Source organism: Rana temporaria, chromosome 11 (genome assembly GCF_905171775.1).
Source record: "Rana temporaria chromosome 11, aRanTem1.1, whole genome shotgun sequence".
NCBI classification, from domain to species: domain Eukaryota; kingdom Metazoa; phylum Chordata; class Amphibia; order Anura; family Ranidae; genus Rana; species Rana temporaria.
The window spans coordinates 158233623-158255896 of NC_053499.1; the positions used below are offsets into that span (position 1 = coordinate 158233623).

The following is a 22274-nucleotide window of genomic DNA, read 5'->3' on the forward strand; positions in this document are numbered from 1 at the left end:
CACCCCTCCTGTTTTTGTTTGTACTGCTTTGTAATGAACTGAGCTGCCAGGAGCAGAGTGGGGGGTGGTTACTACCAGTAAGGACCGCCCCTGGGAAGTGCTGTGCTTGTTTTATTTTTTGTTTCTGCCTAGTCCTACTCCTAAAGGTGGCGATATAACCCTAAGGTCAAGAATGAGGTGCTGTGCCCGCCAATGAACAAGAGAGAAAACTGGATTTTTTTTTTCTACTCCCCCCTGTAAAATCCCTTTTTCTGAGTTCATTGCCGGACACAGCACCCACCCCTCCTGTTTTTGTTTGTACTGAACTGAGCTGCCGGGAGCAGAGTGGTGGGGTGGTTACTACCAGTAAGGACCGCCCCTGGGCAGTGCTGTGCTTGTTTTTTTTTTGTTTGTTTCTGCCTAGTCCTACTCCTAAATGTGGCGATATAACCCTAAGGTCAAGAATGAGGTACTGTGTCCGTCAATGAACTCAGAGAAAATGATTTTATAGTAAGTAGAAACAAATCTATTTTTTTTTCCACATTTTGGTATGTTACAACCTTATTCCAAAATTGATTAAATTAATTAATTTCCTCAAAATATATATATATTTGACTTGGTTTGCGAGTGTTGTATCGCAAAACGAGCAGAATTCAAGCTAATGGGGTGTGCAGTACCGCATTTGGCCAGAGGTGAGGGGGCGCTCGGAACGGTTTGGAAATACTCAAGGGTTTCCAAGATCAGCTGTCCTTGAGTATTTCCGAGGCTCTCTGGCGCCCCCCACCTCTGGCCACATGTGGTATTGCATACCATAGAAGTCAATGTGGAACGAATCATCAAGGTTTCCATTGACTTCTATGGGGAAACTCGCTTTGATATGCGAGTGCTTTGGATTACAAGCATTCTCCTGGAACGGATTATACTCATAATCCGAGGTTCTACTGTACAAAGATTCACAGGTAAAATATTCCAAGACATGCAGCTGGCATCAGAAATATCAGTTCACCTTCATGGAGGTGGCTGCTGCTTAGCTTTGTAGTATTATTTCACATTTACTGCAGATGTGGTCCAGTTTTTTTTAGATTCATACTTACCTAGGTGGATGCTGCATCTGTCCCTCGGCACCTCTGCACTGAGAACCGAGCGATCAAATGCCACTGATTACTCAGTTCTCACAGCTCCGTTAGTGGAGAGCTGGTGACTGTCAGTCAGCAGCTCTCTGGAGTGTTGGGCTGTAGAGGGGGCAGGAGCGGCCAGCTCAGGCTCTCAGTAGCTCGCTGAGAGGCTGAGCCAGGTGCTGGTCCAGGCATGGGGGGCGGATCCTGCCTCTGTGGTCGAAGGTAACGCCCCGAGCCTGGACCAGCTCTGGGACTTCAGCCCAATGTCTGCTGAAAACGGGTCACGGGAGTGCAAATCGAACTGCTCTCCTGGGATCCACCATTGAAGTACAGCCAACGGAGCTTTAGGCTACTTTCACATTGAGGCGCTGGCCGCGATGACGGTAAAGCTCTGCTAGTTTTGGCTGCGCTTTTAACCCCCCGCTAGCGGCCAAAAAAAGGGTTCAAAGCGCCGCTCGCTGCCAGAGCGCTTTGGCAACACTAGCTATTGATTTCAATGGCAGGGGCGTTTCGGGAGCGCTGTATTCTCCACTCCTAAACCGCCCCAAAGATGCTGCATGCAGGACTTTTTTTCCCGTCCTGCAAGCGCACCGCCCCAGTGGGAAAGCACTTGGGCACAAGGCAGGCAAATCACAATCTTATACAGTGAAATCTCGGATTGCAAGTAACGCGGTCAACGAGCGTTTCGCAATACGAGCAATATTTTATTTATTTTTTTAAATCCTGACTCGGTTTGCAAGCGTTGTCTCGCCAAACGTGCAGCAGTGTGCAGTACCGCATTTGGCCAGAGGTGCGGGGGGGGCGCCGGAGCTGATTGGAGCCGTTCGGAAACACTTGGAAAAACTCTGAGGGTTTTTGGGAGTTCAGCAGAGCTGTCCTCCCCAAAAACCGAGCTGAGTATTTCCGAGGCTCTCTAGTGTATGGCCATATGCGGTATTGCATGCCATAGAAGTCAATGCAGAACAACTTATTTTTGTTTCCATTCTATGGGGAAACTCGCTTTGATATGCAAGTACTTTGGATTACAAGCATTCTCCTGAAAGGGATTATACTCGTAATCCAAGGTTCCACTGGACTTACATTTTGGGGATCTTCTCTTTGGATATCGGTTGCTAGAAAAATCCTCCATTGATTTGTGTCATTACATCCTCTGATGGTAAGGTAGCGTTTCTCGACCTTTTTTCAGTCAAGGCCTATTCCCTAGGACAGGGGTGTCAAACTCAATTTGCTTGTGGGCCACATCAGCATTATGGTTGCCCTCAAAGGGCTGGTTGTATCAGCACCCCACCCCCCCTTACATCAGATTTCAAGAGCCCATCACCATCAAGCATCCCCCCCAATATCCCTTACATCAGTGCACCCCCTTGTCTTGTGCTGCTGCCAGGAGGACTTGACAGAGAAGTACAGGATCTGGTGGAGGAGTCCTGTCCTCTCTGCTGTTGACTGCTGAGACCAGGTGGGGGGTGTGAGGGCCACATGAAATGACCTAGAGCAGGGATCCTCAAACGACGGCCCTCCAGCTGTTGCGGAACTACACATCCCATGAGGCATTGTAACACCCTGACATTCACAGACATGACAAGGCATGATGGGAATTGTAGTTCCTGAACAACTGGAGGGCCGTAGATTGAAGACCCATGACCTAGAGTGTGGGATTCAGCCTGCGGGCCTTGTGTTTGACACCTGTGCCCTAGGGTCTCTGCTTAAAAAAAAAATATATATATATAAAATGTTGGGGATTCAATGCGTTTCAAAAATTGCTGTGCAAATACCATGCGACATAAAAAGTTGCAACAACCACCATTTTATTCCCTAGGGTCTCTGCTAAAAATGTTGGGGTTTCTAGCCACTTGTCCATCAGGCCAATTTCAGCACTTCTCTCCTTCATGCAAAAATCACAATTTTTTTTGCTAGAAAATTAATCAGAACCCCCAAACATTATATATATTTTTTTTAGCAGACACCCTAGGGAATAAAATGGCGCTCATTGCAACTTTTTTTCTCGCACGGTATTGGCGCAATAATTTTTTAAACGCCTTTTTTGGGGGAAAAAAACGGTTTCATGAATTAAAAAAAATAACAAAACAGTCAAGTTAGCCCAATTTGTTTGTATAATGTGAAAGACGATGTTACGCCGAGTAAATAGATACCCAACATGTCACGCTTTAAAATTGCGCACACTCATGGAATGGCGCCAAACTTCGGTACTTAAAAATCTCCATAGGTGACGCTTTAACATTTTTTACAGGTTATTATTTTCGAGTTACAGAGGAGGTCTGGTGCTAGAATTGTTGCACACGCTCTAACGCACGCGACGATACCTCACATGTGGGGTTTGAACGGTGTTTACATATGTGGGCGGGACTTGCAAGCGTGTTCGCCGCTTCTGAGCGCAAGATAACGGGGACAGTGGCGTTTTGAAAGAAAAAAAATGTTAATTTTATTTTTATTTTACTTAATTTTTTTTTTATCACTTTTATTCCTATAACAAGGAATGTACACATCCCTTGTAATAGGAATCAGTGTGACAGGTCCTCTTAAGGCTGCATTCACACCTGAGCGTAGGTCGTTTTTTCCGGCGTTTTGTTGCGCATTTTCATGTGTATTTGCATACAGCGTCGTCCGACGTTTTTGTACTTCGACGTTTTTTATTTTAGCCAATAGGAAAAATGATCATCTTTACATCACTTGTTGCTATGTTGGTAGATTTTTTTTTATCTTCTGCCTGGGTGAAATGTTCTATTGATTAAAGCGACAAAACGCCCGTAGCAAACGCTCGTTGTCGCGCTAGTCGTTTGAATCGAGCGTTTCCATTACTTTCTACGAGAAATGGAAACGCTCAAAAACGCCCAAACCCCCCCGATAAAAAAGGGTCCCGGAACTTGTTGGAGCTTCAGGCGTTCAGCGCTTTGTAGTGGAGATGTGAACCATCTCCATAGGGAATAATGTATTTTTTCCCCTCTAGCGTTTTTGAGCGTCGCGCTTCAGGCGACAAAACGCTCAGGTGTGTATGCAGCCTTATGGAGAGATGTGGGATCAATAAGACCCCACATCTCTCCTCCAGGCTTACAAGCATGAAATCGGTGAAAAAAAAAATCACTGATCACATGCCGACAGCCACGATTGCGGCTTTGTTTACTTCCGGGTACCGGGCGTGACATCATAACGTCGTGCCTGGGCCTCCGACGGTCATAGAGATGACCGGTGACCATCTGGTCACTAGTCTTCTCTATGCTTTCCAGGCAGCGCTGACCAATTCGCTCTCCGGGCCCCCGATGGCACGGGAGAGCCCGGAGAAGCACCGGATGGCAGCGGGAGGGAACCGCCGCTTTGATCGTTCTTATCGTGCACAGAATCAGCAGCTGAAGACGGCGATATCTGAACGATGCCTGTAGCTGCACCCATCATTCAGGTATCACCGCACAAAGTGGAGGACGTCATATGACGTCCTCCCGTGGACAAGTGGCTAGCAAAAAAAATGATGATTTTTACATGTAGGGGAAGAGTGTCAGAATAGGCCTGGGCTGGAAGTGGTTAAAATGCTAAACAGGAAAAAGGTTTTTGTGTAAAACTAAAGCCATTATCACTCTATATTAAAATAATTTATTGTCCACATAACATTTTGTACAGTTACACTGATGCCGTTGCAATACCTCTGCGCACGCACGCGCACACACACACACATATATAAATAAACCATACTACACACATACTCACACACTGCAGAGTTCAGACACGGCATCGGCCATGGGAACGGCGTGCCGACTCTGCTTATTTTCTTCATACCCTGTTGTATAACACAGTCTGACCTCTACAGGAGGGCCGGAGGCTGCTCATCTCTCACATTGCAGGAGAGTCTATGACTTTTGAACCCTGCACACATATAATAATAATAGTCTCATTGTCGTTGGGTGTACAGGATGCGCACACCAGAAATAAAGACATTGACCTTTTTTTTCATTCCTCCAGCAGCTTTTTGTAATCCAAAGTGATGTTTTTTTCCGCGTCGTCCACCCCAGGAGGCAGTGCAGGGCTCGTCTCTGTTCTTATGATTCACAGTCAGAGAACCCAAGCAAGAGGTATAGAAAGAACCCATGAAATTGTATCACATTCTAAAAGGAATTATCGTTCGTACTGCTTGTCCCTGTGTGCGGTCTGATTTAAAGAGAACCTGTCATTAAATTTAAACCTAAGGTTTTGTCATTTTTGTAGCACAGCGGGCATCTGATACATCCAGTCTCCTGGGGGCCTTTCCAGAACTCAAATGCTCAGTAGATGGCCATGGTCGAGAGGCTGATAAAGATCCCCCCCCCCCCGTGGTCGAGAGGCTGATAAAGACCCCCCTCACCTTCTCCTCCTTGAGGCCTTTCCAGAGCTCAAAGGATCAGTAGATCCCCCCCACCTTCAAAGGAAGCCAACTCAAAGGATCAGTAGATGGCCATGGCCGAGAGGCTGATGATCCCCCCCACGAGGTCTTTCCAGAACTCAAAGGCTCTGTAGATGGCCAAGAGGCTGATAAAGATCCTCCCCTTCTTCTCCCCTTGAAGGCCCTTCCAGAACTCAAACGCTCAGTAGATGGCCATGGCCAAGAACCTGATAAAGATCCCCCTCACCTTCTCCCCCTGGAGGCCTTTCCAGAACACAAAGGCTCAGTAGATGGCCGCGGTTGAGAGGCTGATAAAGATCATCTTCTCCCCTTGAGGGGGGGTGCAGAGGCGACAGCCGTGGATGGAGGGAGGGGGGGTGCAGAGGCGACAGCCGTGGATGGAGGGAGGGGGGGTGCAGAGGTGACAGAAGTGGAGGGAGGGGGGGTGCAGAGGTGACAGAAGTGGATGGAGGGAGGGGGGGTGCAGAAGCGACAGCCATGGATGGAGGGAGGGGGGTGCAGAGGCGACAGCCGTGGATGGAGGGAGGGGGGGTGCAGAGGTGACAGAAGTGGAGGGAGGGGGGGTGCAGAGGTGACAAGTGGATGGAGGGAGGGGGGTGCAGAGGCGACAGCCGTGGATGGAGGGAGGGGGGTGCAGAGGCGACAGCCGTGGATGGAGGGAGGGGGGGTGCAGAGGCGACAGCCGTGGATGGAGGGAGGGGGGTGCAGAGGCGACAGCCGTGGATGGAGGGAGGGGGGGGTGCAGAGGCGACAGCCGTGGATGGAGGGAGGGGGGGTGCAGAGGTGACAGCCGTGGATGGAGGGGGGGGGGGGGGGGGGTGCAGAGGCGACAGCCGTGGATGGAGGGAGGGGGTTGCAGAGGCGACAGCCGTGGAGGGAGGGGGGTGCAGAGGCGACAGCCGTGGAGGGAGGGGGGTGCAGAGGCGACAGCCGTGGAGGGAGGGGGGTGCAGAGGCGACAGCCGTGGAGGGGGGGTGCAGAGGTGACAGCCGTGGATGGAGGGAGGGGGGGTGCAGAAGCGACAGCCGTGGATGGAGGGGGGGGGGGGGGTGCAGAGGCGACAGCCGTGGATGGAGGGAGGGGGGTGCAGAGGTGACAGCCGTGGATGGAGGGAGGGGGGTGCAGAGGTGACAGCCATGGATGGAGGGAGCGGGTGGCCTAGGTGACAGACCCTGCCACAACCAAAAGTCTACTGGCTGCCATTGGCCAGCTCTTGGAAGCAGCGCCAGTTATGGGGAAGTGCACTCCTCGGGGACATCACACATAGATGAGTGTCTTCTCTGGGGAGATTGGCTCGGGGTGGGGGGGTCTCATCAGGAACAGCCTCTCTCATCTGTGAATGCTTCACTAAGACTGAAAGGGAGAAAAAAAAAAAACCTGGAAGCCGATTGGTTTCTATGCAGAGACGCACCAGATTTTGCACTCTCCAGTTTTAGTGAATCTCCCCCAAAGTGTCTGACCACCTTGAAGGCAGGTGATGTGCCATTGGGTTCTGGTAGGTCCTAGGGACACAAAGAACATTTTAAACGACCATTAAGGGCCTACCCGGCACCCCCACCCCCCAAGCATTTTCCATTGAAAACATTTTAATGAATAGAAATGCATTTCAATGAAAAAAAGCACTGAACCCACGAGGTAGGAATAGACCCCGAAGGTCCACAAGACACCTTTAGATGTTTTGCTAGACGATAATCAAACATTTCTTTATATTAATGACAGGTTGGCTTTAAAAGGCACATGTAATGTTGGAGAAAACAAAATCCTGGTGGAAAGATGGTAATAAAGACTAACCGTGTGTTCAGCCTTGTAAGGAACCATTGTAGCTTTGTCCTGTATAATGCCTTTTCCTAGGCCACCATCCTGACCCCACCATCCACCGTCCTGACCCCACCATCCACCATCCTGACCCCACCATCCACCATCCACCGTCCACCGTCCTGACCCCACCATCCACCGTCCTGACCCCACCATCCACCGTCCTGACCCCACCATCCACCGTCCTGACCCCACCATCCACCATCCTGACCCCACCATCCACCATCCTGACCCCACCTTCACTACTTAGCCAGTCACTGACCAAAAATAAATAAATATGTGTGCTTATCAGATGTCCAGACACCAGATGTACACACGGTCGCTCCAGGTCAGTGGCTCACCAAGGGAAGAAGTCAGGTTCTGTGTGCTGGCCCGGTACGGCCTCTTCAGAAAGAGTTCAGCAACAAGACCCTTAAATCTCTCCCAGTTTTGGATAAGAGAGGTCAGGTTGGTGCGCCTTGCCCCGGTGTTCTGAGGAGCCAATAAGACAGCCGAGTCTATGTTACCCAACCTGCCACAACATTTTCCTACAGCCAGACCACATGGAGGCCTCCATGGCTAGAGGAACCCTACACTGGAAGTACAGAGCCAAGGCTACAGCCAGACCACATGGAGGCCTCCATGGCTAGAGGAACCCTACACTGGAAGTACAGAGCCAAGGCTACAGCCAGACCACATGGAGGCCTCCATGGCTAGAGGAACCCTACACTGGAAGTACAAAGTGAAGGCTACAGCCAGACCACATGGAGGCCCCCATGGCTAGAGTAACCCTACACTGGAAGTACAGAGCCAAGGCTACAGCCAGACCACATGGAGGCCTCCATGGCTAGAGTAACCCTACACTGGAAGTACAGAGCCGAGGCTACAGCCAGACCACATGGAGGCCCCCATGGTTAGAGGAACCCTACACTGGAAGTGCTACAGCCAGACCACATGGAGGCCCCTATAGCTAGGGGAACCCTACACTGAAAGTACACAGTACAGTGCCCACCTCTTTCCTGTTCCACGGCTTTTGTTTCCTACAAGTACAGGTGCTTTTCCAGGACAAGCAAATCTACAACTGAGATTTCAATTCTGAGTGAATGTCAACAGACCGACCCATCCCCAGGCTTCCCGTCTCATAATTACCTTCACTGGAGAGCCTGACCACCCCACTGGGGAGACCATTGAAGGCCAGATGAAGCCAAAAGTTGCTTTAAATAGAACAGCGAGGAGTTAAAATTTCTGGCAGGATTTAAATTAGTATTAAACCCAAAAGCAAACATTGATTATATTATATGAATTAACTCCTGTGATCCCAGCCGGCGGGTACTAGAAAGCTCCCGATGCATAATAGCGCTTGGGAACTTTCTGATCATGTCACTGTTGTGACCGCTGTGATTGGCTGTCACATGACCCGAATGCCCGCCTCCCGGCTTTTAGAACCCTCAAAAGGGCTGGGAGGCGGTCGGCAGGAAGAGGCTAAGCACGACTGCGATGCTAAACATTCTCAGCTGCTGTACCTGCGGGAAATGCAGGGAAAAGGTCGCACCTTTTTTAAAACCTCATGGTTCCAAGTAGGGTTGCACCAATATCGTTTTTTTTAATCGGCGGGTACAAGTGCAGACACTTTGGGGGTCCATACAAAACGAATGTGCGCAGAAATGCGTTGCGATTTCTGTCCGAATGCGGTTCCCGCTGCTCTGTGAACCCAGGCTTGTCATAGTGATTTCAGCCTGGAGCGGTGCTGGAAACCGCATGCGATTTGGGGCAGGAACCGCACCCCATTCCTGATCGCACCGCAAAGTATCAGTTTTGGCATTGGGAGCATTTTCACAAGGACTCGTAAAAATACTCGGTATTGGTGCAAACCTAGTTCTATGCGTTTCCGTGCATGAGAAACTGCGCCGTTGTTTCCAGTGCCTAGGGGTGCCATTAATAATTATTGGCACCCCCCCATGCATCTGCTAAACAGCAACGCGTTTCTGCTGATCGGTGCGAGAATGCATGCGATTCACATGCAGCCCTGCACCCACATAGATGTGAGCCCCTGCCTCAATCCACTCCAATTACAACCGCAGTGAAAGCGGGAGCTCAGCAATTTTTCCAGTGGGGGGGGGGCAGCACTGTCAGCATTCACTCAAACCAAAATCGCAGATTTGGATCTCTTTAACCTTTTACCGCTGGATAAAAGTGTCAGCGGGTCAGTGGAGAGCGCCATTACTCTGATCGTCCAGCGCAATCTTCCCGAGAATCTGCTGCTCCAGCTCATTGTTCCCCACCGGAAGCTGAAAGAAGTTGATCTCGGCAGCTAAAGTGGCCATGGCGGTGGGGTCCTGCCCAAACTGCGCCCGGAGCATCATGTCCATTTTCTCCAGGCGCCGTTTCAACCGCTTGGCCTCGCGCTCCTTAACAAGTCTGGCCTGCCGCTTCTCCGGACTCTCGTTGGCGCGCTTTAGCCGCATGGCCTCGCGGTCCCTCTGGAGGCGCCTCGCCCGCTGTTCATCCGTCTCCTGCATCCTCTGCTGCCTCTTGGCTTCCCGGTCCCTCATCCTCCTGACCTCCCGCTCCTCGGGGGTTTCGCTGTCTCTCCGGCTTTTCTTGGCGGTGCGTTCTCGCTCCAAGCGCTGCATTCTGGCCTGCACGGGCTCGTTCTGTCTGCGGGTCGACCACTTGCGCACCGCGGGGCTCTGGGATGTCACCATCTTCCGGTAGGCCACGCAGTTGTTGCACACGAGTAACACCCCTGCCGGGTAGATGGGGGTGAAATCTTCGTCTTTTCCTTCCTCACTATTGGGGGATTTGTGATTGTTCTGGTCCCAGGAGTCTGAAGACAAAAGCTCAGGGAGCTTCTCACTGAAAAGGAAGCGGAGGAGACTTAGAAGACTGGACTGGAAAGACACACAAGTCAAGACTAAAAATACTCCGTAGATATCAACCACCAGGCTTTTTGCGGCACTTTTTGTGTACAAGTTTAAATCAGTATTGTTTGCTAGAAAATTACTTATAACCCCCAAACATTTTAAATTTTTTTTTGGAGCAGAGACCCTAGGGAATAAAATGGCGATCTTTGCAATTTTTTATGTCACACTGTATATGCGCAGCGGTTTTGCAAATTATAAATTTATTTTAAAAATACACTTTAACCACTTACCGACCGCCGCATGTATATGTACGTCCACAGAATGGCACGTACAGGCATATGGGCGTACATGTACGTCCCTGCCTTTCCACGGGTTCGATCTGGACCCCCCCCCCCCCGCTACATGCGGCGGTTGGATACCCGCGGGGAGCGATCCGGGACGACGGCGCGGCTATTCGTTTATAGCCGCTCCGTCGCGATCGCTCCCCGGAGCTGAAGAATGGGGAGAGCCGTATGTGAACACGCTTCCCCGTGCTTCACTGTGGCGGCGCATCGATCGAGTGATCCCTTTTATAGGGAGACACAATTGATGATGTCAGTCCTACAGCCACACCCCCCTACAGTTGTAAACACACACTAGGTGTACCCTAACTCCTACAGCGTCCCCTGTGGTTAATTCCCAAACTGCAACTGTCATTTTCACAATAAACAATGCAATTTAAATGCATTTTTTGCTGTGAAAATGACAATGGTCCCAAAAATGTGTCAAAATTGTCCGAAGTGTCCCTAGTAATGTCGCAGTCACGAAAAAAAAATCGCTGATCGCCGCCATTAGTAGTAAAAAAAAAAAAAAATTTATAAAAATGCAATAAAACTATCCCCTATTTTGTAAACGCTATAAATTTTGCGCAAAGCAATCGATAAACGCTTATTGCGATTTTTTTTTACCAAAAATAGGTAGAAGAATACGTATCGGCCTAAACTGAGGAAAAACATATTTTTTTTATATATTTTTGGGGATATTTTTTATAGCAAAAAGGAAAAAATATAGAATTTTTTTCAAAATTGTCGCTCTATTTTTGTTTATAGCGCAAAAAATAAAAACCGCAGAGGAGATCAAATACCACCAAAAGAAAGCTCTATTTGTGGGGAAAAAAGGACGCCAATTTTGTTTGGGAGCCACGTCGCACGACCGCGCAATTGTCAGCTAAATCGACGCAGTGCCGAAAAGTAAAAACTGTCCGGGTCCTTTACCTGTATTTTGGTCCGGGTCTTAAGTGGTTAATAAATAAACAAAACACAATATTTCCCCAAATGTTTTTGTTCTGAAAGACGTCATAGGTTGTCCAGTCAGAACGGGAGAGCCACCGCCCGGCTGTCATATTGCTCATAGGCCAAGCGGGATGTGGATAAAGAGATTATTACGTCAAACGTTCGCTCTCTTTAAATTCACCTGTTGAACGTTTCAAGGGTGGAGAACTGAGCCCCGCAGACGGCACAGTTGGAAAGCTGATCGTCTGAATGTATAAGAAGGTGACGTCCCAAAGAACCCGGAGAGCTGAGAGCGCGGCCACATACCGGACACAGGTAGCTCTTAGCACTGACCACTGCAGCCGTGTGCTGGAAAGAGAGAGACAAGAAGATAGATTGTGGAAAGTCTCCATTTGTGTGTAAATCATACCGTATCCGCGGTCCCCCTAAAACATGCCGTATCTGCGGTCCCCCCTAAAGCATGCCGTATCCGCCGTCCCCCCTAAAACATGCCGTATCCGCCGTCCCCCCTAAAACATGCCGTATCCGCCGTCCCCCCTAAAACATGCCGTATCTGCAGTCCCCCCTAAAGCATGCCGTATCTGCTGTCCCCCCTAAAACATGCTGTATCTGCCGTCCCTCCTAAAACATGCCGTATCTGCGGTCCCCCCTAAAACATGCTGTATCCACGGTCCCCCATAAAGCATGCTGTATCCGCCGCCCCCCCAAAACATGCTGTATCTGCCGCCCCCCCCCCTAAAACATGCTGTATCTGCCGTCCCCCCTAAAACATGCCGTATCTGCCGTCCCCCCTAAAACATGCCGTATCTGCAGTCCCCCCTAAAGCATGCCGTATCTGCTGTCCCCCCTAAAACATGCTGTATCTGCCGTCCCTCCTAAAAAATGCTGTATCTGCGGTCCCCCCTAAAACATGCCGTATCTGCGGTCCCCCCTAAAACATGCTGTATCCACGGTCCCCCATAAAGCATGCTGTATCCGCCGCCCCCCCCAAAACATGCTGTATCTGCCGCCCCCCCCCCTAAAACATGCTGTATCTGCCGTCCCCCCTAAAGCATGCTGTATCTGCCGCCCCCCCCTAAAACATGCTGTATCCGCCGCCCCCCCCCTAAAAACATGCTGTATCTGCCGCCCCCCCCTAAAACATGCTGTATCCGCCCCCCCCAAAACATGCTGTATCCGCGTTCCCCACCTAAATCATGCTGTATCCGCATTCCCCCCTAAATCATGCTGTATCCGCGTATCCCCCCTAAAGCATGCCGTATCCGCCGTCCCCCCTAAAACATGCCGTATCCGCCGTCCCCCCTAAAACATGCCGTATCCGCCGTCCCCCCTAAAACATGCCGTATCTGCAGTCCCCCCTAAAGCATGCCGTATCTGCTGTCCCCCCTAAAACATGCTGTATCTGCCGTCCCTCCTAAAAAATGCTGTATCTGCGGTCCCCCCTAAAACATGCCGTATCTGCGGTCCCCCCTAAAACATGCTGTATCCACGGTCCCCCATAAAGCATGCTGTATCCGCCGCCCCCCCAAAACATGCTGTATCTGCCGCCCCCCCCCCTAAAACATGCTGTATCTGCCGTCCCCCCTAAAACATGCCGTATCTGCCGTCCCCCCTAAAACATGCCGTATCTGCAGTCCCCCCTAAAGCATGCCGTATCTGCTGTCCCCCCTAAAACATGCTGTATCTGCCGTCCCTCCTAAAAAATGCTGTATCTGCGGTCCCCCCTAAAACATGCCGTATCTGCGGTCCCCCCTAAAACATGCTGTATCCACGGTCCCCCATAAAGCATGCTGTATCCGCCGCCCCCCCAAAACATGCTGTATCTGCCGCCCCCCCCCTAAAACATGCTGTATCTGCCGTCCCCCCTAAAGCATGCTGTATCTGCCGCCCCCCCCTAAAACATGCTGTATCCGCCGCCCCCCCCTAAAAACATGCTGTATCTGCCGCCCCCCCCCTAAAACATGCTGTATCCGCCCCCCCCAAAACATGCTGTATCCGCGTTCCCCACCTAAATCATGCTGTATCCGCATACCCCCCCTAAATCATGCTGTATCCGCGTATCCCACCTAAAACATGCTGTATCCGCAGTCCCCCCTAAATCATGCTGTATCCGCAGTCCCCCCTAAATCATGCTGTATCCGCAGTCCCCCCTAAATCATGCTGTATCCGCAGTCCCCCCTAAATCATGCTGTATCCGCAGTCCCCCCTAAATCATGCTGTATCCACGTTCCCCACCTATATCATGCTGTATCCACCGTCCCCCCTAAAACATGCTGTATCCGCGTTCCCCACCTAAATCATGCTATATCTGCAGTCCCCCCTAAAACATGCTGTATCCCCCGGGCCCCCCTAAAACATGCTGTATCCCCCGGGCCCCCCTAAAACATGCCGTATCCGCGGTCAGCCCTAAAACTGTTTTTTGAATTTGTAATATTTGTGCCACAATTAAATAATTTTGTATTCATTTTTTTTTTACTTTGTCCTAATCTATTACTTATTTTTTTTCTTTTTAACAAACTTTCATCAGAGTAGTTCAGCATCACCATAGTAACACTGTACTACTCTGGGGGTAATCAGGGATTATTATTTTATTTGTTTACACTTTTCTGTTACGGTGAAGATCATTGTAACAACAACGTTTTCAACTGTCATGAATGGGTTAACCATTTATGACAGCTGTGATCACTATTGATCCGTGATTGGCTACAGCTATTCACATGGTACAGGGTGCTGCGATTGGCCCAAGTACCATGTGATAGCTGAGGGTCAATCACAGCATAGTCAACACAGTTATGAATGAATTCATTCATAACAACTTTGTTGACAGCAAAGTTGGCAACTGCCATGAATGGGTTAACCATTCATGACAGCTGTGATCACTAGTGATTGGCTACAGCCATTCACATGGTACAGGGTGCTGTGATAGCTGTGGGCCAATCAGCTTTTATGAATTAATTCATTTATAACAGCTTTGTTGGCATTGTGATCACATGATCTTCGCGATCCGCAAGCCGCTGTTGACTGCGGGTGCCGCCCAGCCACAGTAAATGTACCACGGCTGGTCAGCAAATGGTCTATCAACTTGCATACAGCCGTTTCAAGCCGGGTAACTTTCCTTGGTGAAAGATGCGCACTGACCTGATATACGTGACTAATAAGTTGCTCCTGACTTTCACACTCCAGCTGGCAAAGTGGGCACAGATACAGAACGGAATCCAGGTGACCGAGGGCGTGGGGAACCTACAAAGCCAGAGAAAAGAGGACCAGTCACCTTTGTGTTTAATACATAATTATTCATTACAAACCAACTGGATCCATAGTATTTCAAGCACATCCTTGGATTCCTTACCGCGGTCGGGTATTTAGGCAAGGACTCCAGAATTCCCTTTATTTCATTGCCCAGGAGTCACCGGTGTTTTTGTACCGCCGGTCTGTACAAATCAATGACAGGCTGACAGATGTCACTGCTGTACGCCCATAACCTCACATCAAAGCAGTTACAAGAATGGATGTAATCACCTAGGGTGCAAACTGCCTGCGTCCAGAGCCGCTTATCCACCCATGTATGCACGCAACTACTCCGATGGGCGGTTATGGAGCAGCACAGCATTGAGGTCCGTCAGCCTGCCATTGATTTGTACAGGTGGCTGTACCCAAAACCGCTTGCGACTCCTGTGACTTCCAGGGGCCAAAAAAACACTGAATTCTGGTGGTGTACAACCCTCTGCCCCATGTGCAGAAGCCCCAATAGAGAACCCTGAGGTTTTAGGGGCCCTGCGGCTCTCTAGAAGAAGCACCTGCTATTGGATACCAATATGATTATGGCTCCATTGAGGGGCACTGCTAGGTCTACAAAAGATCTGGGGCTAGAGCCCACAGCAATGACGTAAAGAAAGTCATACGCTTGGGCGGGCATACACATGTATATAATATATACAGTATGCATAGGTGTGCGCAGCCTATTGCATTAGGGTGTGCACCCCAAAGCCCAAACACACACTATCGATGGCTCACGATGTTCATTCAGAAAGGGAAGGGGGTCGGTAAATTACATATTTACTGGCCCCTTCCCCACTCCTAAAACATCCCAGCAGCAACAGCCGATAAGAGAGGAGGGAAGCTGGCAGTGCTGCGGGGGTAAATATGGGAGCCAGGGCAGTAGGAGGAATCTGTGCTGCACAGGGTAATTAGAGTGTGCCTGGGCACACCCTGTGCGCACGCCTATGACAGTATGTATGTGTGTATGTATATATAAAGATACAGATATAAAGATCTGTATGAAGAGGACAGTAGAGAAAACGTCCGTGGGCCGGGTGCCCACATTCAGCGGTGGCAGGCCGGGTGTGGCCCAAGGGCCACGGGTTTCCGACCCCTGCCCTAAAGATTCGGGACTATAGCCCCAGTAGCCACCCCCTAGCGACGCCACTAGCTCCATTACAGGTACACTTTTATGGGTTAATAAAGGAGACATGCAGGACCAACAAGGCGCCAGCAATTTGGAAGCAATGTTACTTTCAGCATTTTTAAATAGCGGCGGTCACCTACCCCACTGACAGAACGGCTCTCTTCCTTCCCTCCTCTGCTGACTCCTGGCTCTTCTTTGTCACCGCTGTCTTCTTCTGAAGCCGGAGAAGACAGGTCATCAATTGTGGTCTCGTCTTCATCGCTGTCACCTGCGGTACAGATAGGTGAGGCGCCTTGCAGTCAACGACTAATACAGACAGTAATAAAAAGGATAATTGAAACATATACATCACACACACCTCCTAAAAAGGTACATACACCTCCTACAAGTCCTCAATAAAATGCAAAGGGGCTCATTTAGAATAGAGAACAGATATCCAGAGACGCACACGCACGTGCACACAATTTCCAATGCAGGTGGAGCCAAAAGGGTTCTTTCTGCTTAACACACCTTTGCGATTTCCCCGTGGCTGATACCTTGAGATCCACCCCTTCTGGTAAGAGGCGCTTATTGCATGTGGGAAGATGAACTCTGAAGCCCTTTTTTTGTGAATCACTTTTCACTTACAAGAGCACTTCAACCGGACTCTTTTTCATTTATTTTATTCATTTGCCTTTGGACTTAAAAGTAGAATATATATATATATATATATATATATATACACACATATACATATACATACATATATACACACCATATTTATTGGCGTATAACGAGCACTTTTTTCCCCTTAAAATCAGGGGGAAATCGTGGGTGCGCGTCATATGCCGATCTCCGCTTTCTGAGCGCCGCCGCCGACATATACCGAGTGCAGGAATCACACTTGTGCGGTGCGAATTTCAGCTGATCCATTGCGTTTTAGCCGCAGATTAGCTGCGAATTTGGAGACCTGGGAGAGGGGAGGGGGAGGGGGGAAGTGTATTGAGCTGAATGAGACAAATCCTGAAGAGAAATGAACACATCTGCGAATCAGCTGCGTACCCATAGAAGATAATGGGCCTGAATTCGCACCTGAGCCGCACCCCAATGCCTAAAATACGCACACGTTTTTTCTGCAATGCGCAGTGCGAATGCATCGCACATATGTGAACCAGCCTCATTGAAAACAATGTATTTAGAAATGTTCTGCGCATTGGATGCGGTTTAAGCCGCACTCAATTCGCATAGGTGTGAATCCGGCCTCAGTCGGAAAAAAATGCACCGGTTTCTTGCTGGAATTTCCGATCGCGTGTACGCGGCATTGGTCGTGTATTTGGACTTTATAAGTAGCAGCATCTTCAAATTATACACATTTTGCTTTTTTAGGGTGAGCGCAAAATATATTTTCTATATACTGATCGCCATTTAATTCCCTAGGGTCTCTGCTAAAAATAAAAAAATAAAAGATATAAAAAGTAATATAATTTTCTTGCAAAAAAAACTCAGATTGAAACTTGTAAACAAAAAGTGTCAGGAAGTGACTGATGTGGATACAGAAGGCACAGGTGTGAGTAGGAAGGGTGAATATCACTGATACTAGAGTCTCCCGTCACTCATCCGCAGCCACACGCGGCTCCATACTTACTGCTCATCCTGTCACTTTGTTCCATCATAGAGGCTTCCTGTTTTATGATTTCTGTTTTCATCATTGCTTGACGAGCCTGCTGCTCCAGTCCGGCAAACATCTGCTCCCCTGCCCAGGAAACAATAGGAAGCGTTACAAGTCTTTGTAGGGTACAAACACAGAATAAGGAAGGTCATGGGATTCTTCTACTATTTATCAGTAGCGGCTTAAAGCGGAGATCCATCCTCAATCACAACTATGGCTTGAATAATACAGGACCCCAACCCTCACTCATTATATATATATATATATATATATATATATATATATATATATATATATATATATATATATATATATATATATATATATATAAAAAACACAGTGGAACCTCGGATTGCGAGTAACGCGGTTAACGAGCGTTTCGCAATACGAGCGCTGTATTTTTTAAAATCCTAACTCGGTTTACGAGTGTTGTCTCGCAAAACGAGCAGGATTCAGGCCAAAGCGGTGTGCAGTACCGCTTTTGGCTTGAGGTGGGGGGGGGGGGCGCAGAAATGCACAGGAAGGCCCGAGGACAGTTCAGCTGACCTGGGAAAAGCTTGTGAACAGAGTCTTTCCGAGGTCAGCCGAGGTGTCCTCGGGCCTTTTCTGAAACTCCTCGGCGCCCCCCGCCTCTGGCCGCATGCGGTATTGAAGCATGCCATTGAAGTCAATGTGGAACAAATTATTTTCATTTCCATTGACTTCAATGGGGAAACTCGCTTTGATATGCGAGTGCTTTGGATTACGAGCTTTCTCCTGGAACAGATTATACTCGGAATCCGAGGTTCCACTGTATATATATTTTTTTTGTCTTTTTGTACATTTTCTGTTGTCTGCTGTACCTCCGTCCTACCTAGCTGCGGCGCGGTACGTCACTTCCGCTTTCCCATTGGCTTCTGGGATAGCTGTGTCATTAATCCCAAGAGTCAATGGGCCTCACCCCCACACCCCGCCGCAGCTAGCATCGCGTTATTTAAAAAAACAGAATGGACGCGATGCTAGGTGGAGATAGGCGCCATTTTTCAATTGGGAATAGAGGGGTAGATTCACAGAGAATTTACGCCGGCGTATCCATAGATACGCCGCGTAAATTCAAATCTGCGCCGGCGTATCTACTTTCTGTATTCAGAAAGCTAGATACGCCGACTTTAGCCTAAGATACGACTGGCATAAGTCTCTTACGCCGTCGTATCTTAGGGTGCATTCTTACGCTGGCCGCTAGGGGCGCTTCCGTTGTTGTCGGCGTAGAATATGCTAATTTCCTAGATACGCCGATTCACAAACGTACGTGCGCCCGGCGGTCGTTTTTTACGTCGTTTGCGTTAAGGCTTTTTCGGCGTAACGTTGCTCCTGCTATTAGGAGGCGCAGCCAATGTTAAGTATGGACGTCGTTCCCGCTTCGAAATTTGCATTTTTTACGTCGTTTGCGTAAGTCGTTCGCGAATAGGGCTGGACGTAATTTACGTTCACGTCGAAACCAATACGTCGTTGCGCCGTACTTGGAAGCAATGCACACTGGGATATGTACACGGACGGCGCATAAAACGTCAATCACGTCAGGTCATCATACATTTACATAAAACACGCCCCCCTTCCACATTTGAATTACGCGCGCTTACGCCGGCCCCATTTACGCTACGCCGCCGCGACTTACGAAGCAAGTGCTTTGTGAATACTGCACTTGCTCCTGTAAGTTACGGCGGCGTAGCGTAAATACGAGAATATACCCCTTAGTCTTTTGTTGGTATTGGTGCTGGGTGGAGGTGCAAGTACCGGCAGCGACTGGCGGCCGGAGCAGCAGGCACAACAGGAGCAGGATTGCTAGAACTCCAACGCCGTCATCGCTATGGAAACCTGACCGACATACAGCGGGGCACGCTTTCTTCCCACTGCACATGAGCAAGATCGGGTGGTGCATGCTGGGAGCTACGGCTTCATTCCCGCAGCCCGGTATGAACCTGGGGCTGGAATTATAATTCGGGGTAGTGAGCCCTCCTTTCACCAATCGTATACATACTGCGCAGTAGGCGTGTCTCACTTCCATACTGTACATGTGTAGAGGGGAGCCGTTTTATTGGGTCACTTTCCTGATACTCACAATGTACTTTATTTGGAGTTGTTTGTTTCCTCCGGGACATTTTATGACGAAGGCTTCACATCCACGCCGTCCCTCTACACAGAGCAGCTCTGAAACAACAAGGAATGGCGAATTCAACACAACAATTCCAATTCGCTTTTTAATAACCACTCCAGTCCAAAGCCAATTCTGACATTTCTCTCCTACGTGTAAAAATCTGCATTTCTTTGCTAGAAAATGACTTAGAACCCCTCAAAAACGTTTTTATAATTTTTAAGCACAGGCCCTATAGAATAAAATGATGGGTGTTGCAATTTTTTTTGTATGTCACACGGAATTTGTGCTGCTTTTGCAAACAGTGTATTTTTTAAAATAAACTTTATTAAATTTTAATGCACAAAAACACAGTGCAATACCCAATTGTCTGTACAAATATAAAATATGACGTTACACGGAGTAGATAGATACCTAACATGTCAGTCTTTAACCGGTTAAGGACCGGCTCCTGTAGAATTACGTTGGCAGATTGGCCACGGCTGGGCAAAGTAACGTATATTTACGTCACTTTGAAATTCCCGCGAGCTCCGTGACCGTGCCTGCGGGACCCGCGGACTCGATGTCCGCCGATGTCCCACGATCGTGTCACAGAGCTGCAGAACGGGGAGAGGCCAGTGTAAACATGCTTTTCCCCGTTCTGCCTAGTGACATGTCACTGATCGTCTGTTCCCTCTCATCGGGAGCAGCGATCCGTGATGTGTCACATGTAGCTACGCACCCTAACAGTTAGAATCACTCCACTTAACCCCTTCAGCGCCACCTAGTGGTTAACCCCTTCACTGCCCGTGTCAATTTCACAGTAACCAGTGCATATTTGTAGAACTGAGCGCTGTAAACACGACAATGGTCCGAAAAATGTGTCAAAAGTGTCCCTCGTCTCCTTTCCATTCCTCTCCAGTGCAGCTGAGGCTGCAAAGAAAAGGACTGGGGAATCTCCGTCCTCAGTCCCTTGCCCTGTCTCAAAAAAGGGAAGATGTCAGGAGTCTTTTTAGACCCCTGATATCTCACCAAAGCCCCCCCCCCCCCCAATAGGGCTGATAAAAAAACTAAAATAAAGAATTGTAATAAATATGTTAAATTGTTAAAAAACAAAACAAAAAAAAAACACTGACACCGTCCACTCCCCTCCCCCCCAAAAAAAGAAAGCATTGTCAAAAAATATATATAACAAAGAAAATATAAATATAAAAATAATAATAATAAAAAAATAAATAAAATACTGACACAGTCCATGCCTCATCAGTGCCTTTAAGTGCTGCATATTAGTGCAGCCTCATCAGTGTTGCGAATAATTGAAAAAAAGTATTGGTACTTGTAATCAGTCTTAAAAAAAAAAGGGGGGTACCGGTTCAACCCTGCCGGGAAGGCTGCTTACCACCTGCAAAAGTGATCCAGTGGCTAATTGGCTGCTGGGATCACTTTTACATTGAAGCCAACTGGCTTTAACCTGGCGACGTACGGGTACATCAGCGAGGGTGAAGTGGTTAAAGTTGACCTCCAGGCAAACATTTCCGTAATACAGACATACAGGAGCTGCATTACCCCCCAAAGGACTTGTCATTTCAGCCGGCCCTTCCTGAGACTTAAAGGTGTTGTAAAGGTTCACTGTGCAGCTTCAAGTGGCACCCCAAATCAGTGCGGCACCGCAAATTCGGCATCGCATCGATTTGAACATGGCCACTGCCAGCAATAGGATGCGACTTGTCAAATCGCTCCAATGAGAACGGGGCTTAGATGCACACAAAACTATACGCATCTAAAACGCTGCGTCTTCGTTTTTTTGGGCTCTATATCGCTCACAAATTTCAGTAGCGCAACTGAACTGCCAATAAATGTCCCATGCCACCACCGCCGCCACCTGATCAGCCAGAAACCAATCCGGTGTGGGCGCCTGACTGACGACAAGAACAAATCGGAAGCAGATCATTGGCCGACCATACATTAGGAGGATGCAGACGGCGCAATTATTATTGATGCTTCCAATGAATGACCTGCAGGCTGCAACAATAAAAAAAAAAAATCTGTCTGCTGATGGTGATCCCATAGAATACCTGCTGTGCACCATTGCAGGAGGGGTATGGAGCATGCATGGTGCAGGGTTGCCCGGATCCCAGCCACCTCCTGCACCCTGCACCGCTCACCAGTCTGCTGCATTAGAATGGGGGAGGAGGGGGCTCCAGGAAGGACACAAATTACAATGGCTCCACCGTGCACTGACAGGCGGCCCTGTGCCCACGCCTACCTACCTGCATGGTGTCCCGGTCACCCCGGAGCGGCCCGCCCCCCCGGTATCCCGGGTGTGTCCCGGTTCCCGGCGGCTGCTGGATTCTAGAGGGAGAGAGGCCCTCCGGTGACGTCAGCGTCACATGACCCGTCGGGGGGAAGGAGGGGGAGTGCATTGTGTCTGTGGAAGAACTCCTCACACATACAAACAGTACTAATAAATCACTCAATATCAACCCCAATGTGTGACAGGAAAGTGTAAGACACCCCAAAAAATGAGCCCGTTAAAAAAATCACACTGAGGGCCCCATTCACACATTGCGTTGCGGCAACATGCGCCATGGCCCTGTTCACACGGTGCGCCACACGTATCCTTGCATACTGCGCGTGGCGCCCATCTTTACCCACTATCTGGGAAAACATGGCCATCACAGGGGTACGCATTGGTATG

The 22274-nt window shown here is 49.1% G+C and overlaps 1 protein-coding gene across 1 annotated transcript; it reads right to left on the reverse strand.

Moving 5' to 3' along the window:
• Positions 1–9395: 9395 nt before the first annotated feature.
• Positions 9396–21967, reverse strand: ZNF821 (zinc finger protein 821). The gene is made up of 7 exons (XM_040329539.1): positions 21847–21967; positions 19565–19653; positions 17443–17550; positions 15959–16086; positions 14552–14653; positions 11595–11761; positions 9396–10134 (listed from the first exon to the last, which is right to left on the reverse strand). The coding sequence occupies exons 2-7, from the start codon at positions 19602–19604 to the stop codon at positions 9483–9485; spliced, it is 1197 nt and encodes a 398-aa protein (XP_040185473.1). The 5' UTR covers positions 19605–19653; positions 21847–21967; the 3' UTR covers positions 9396–9482.
• Positions 21968–22274: the final 307 nt, after the last annotated feature.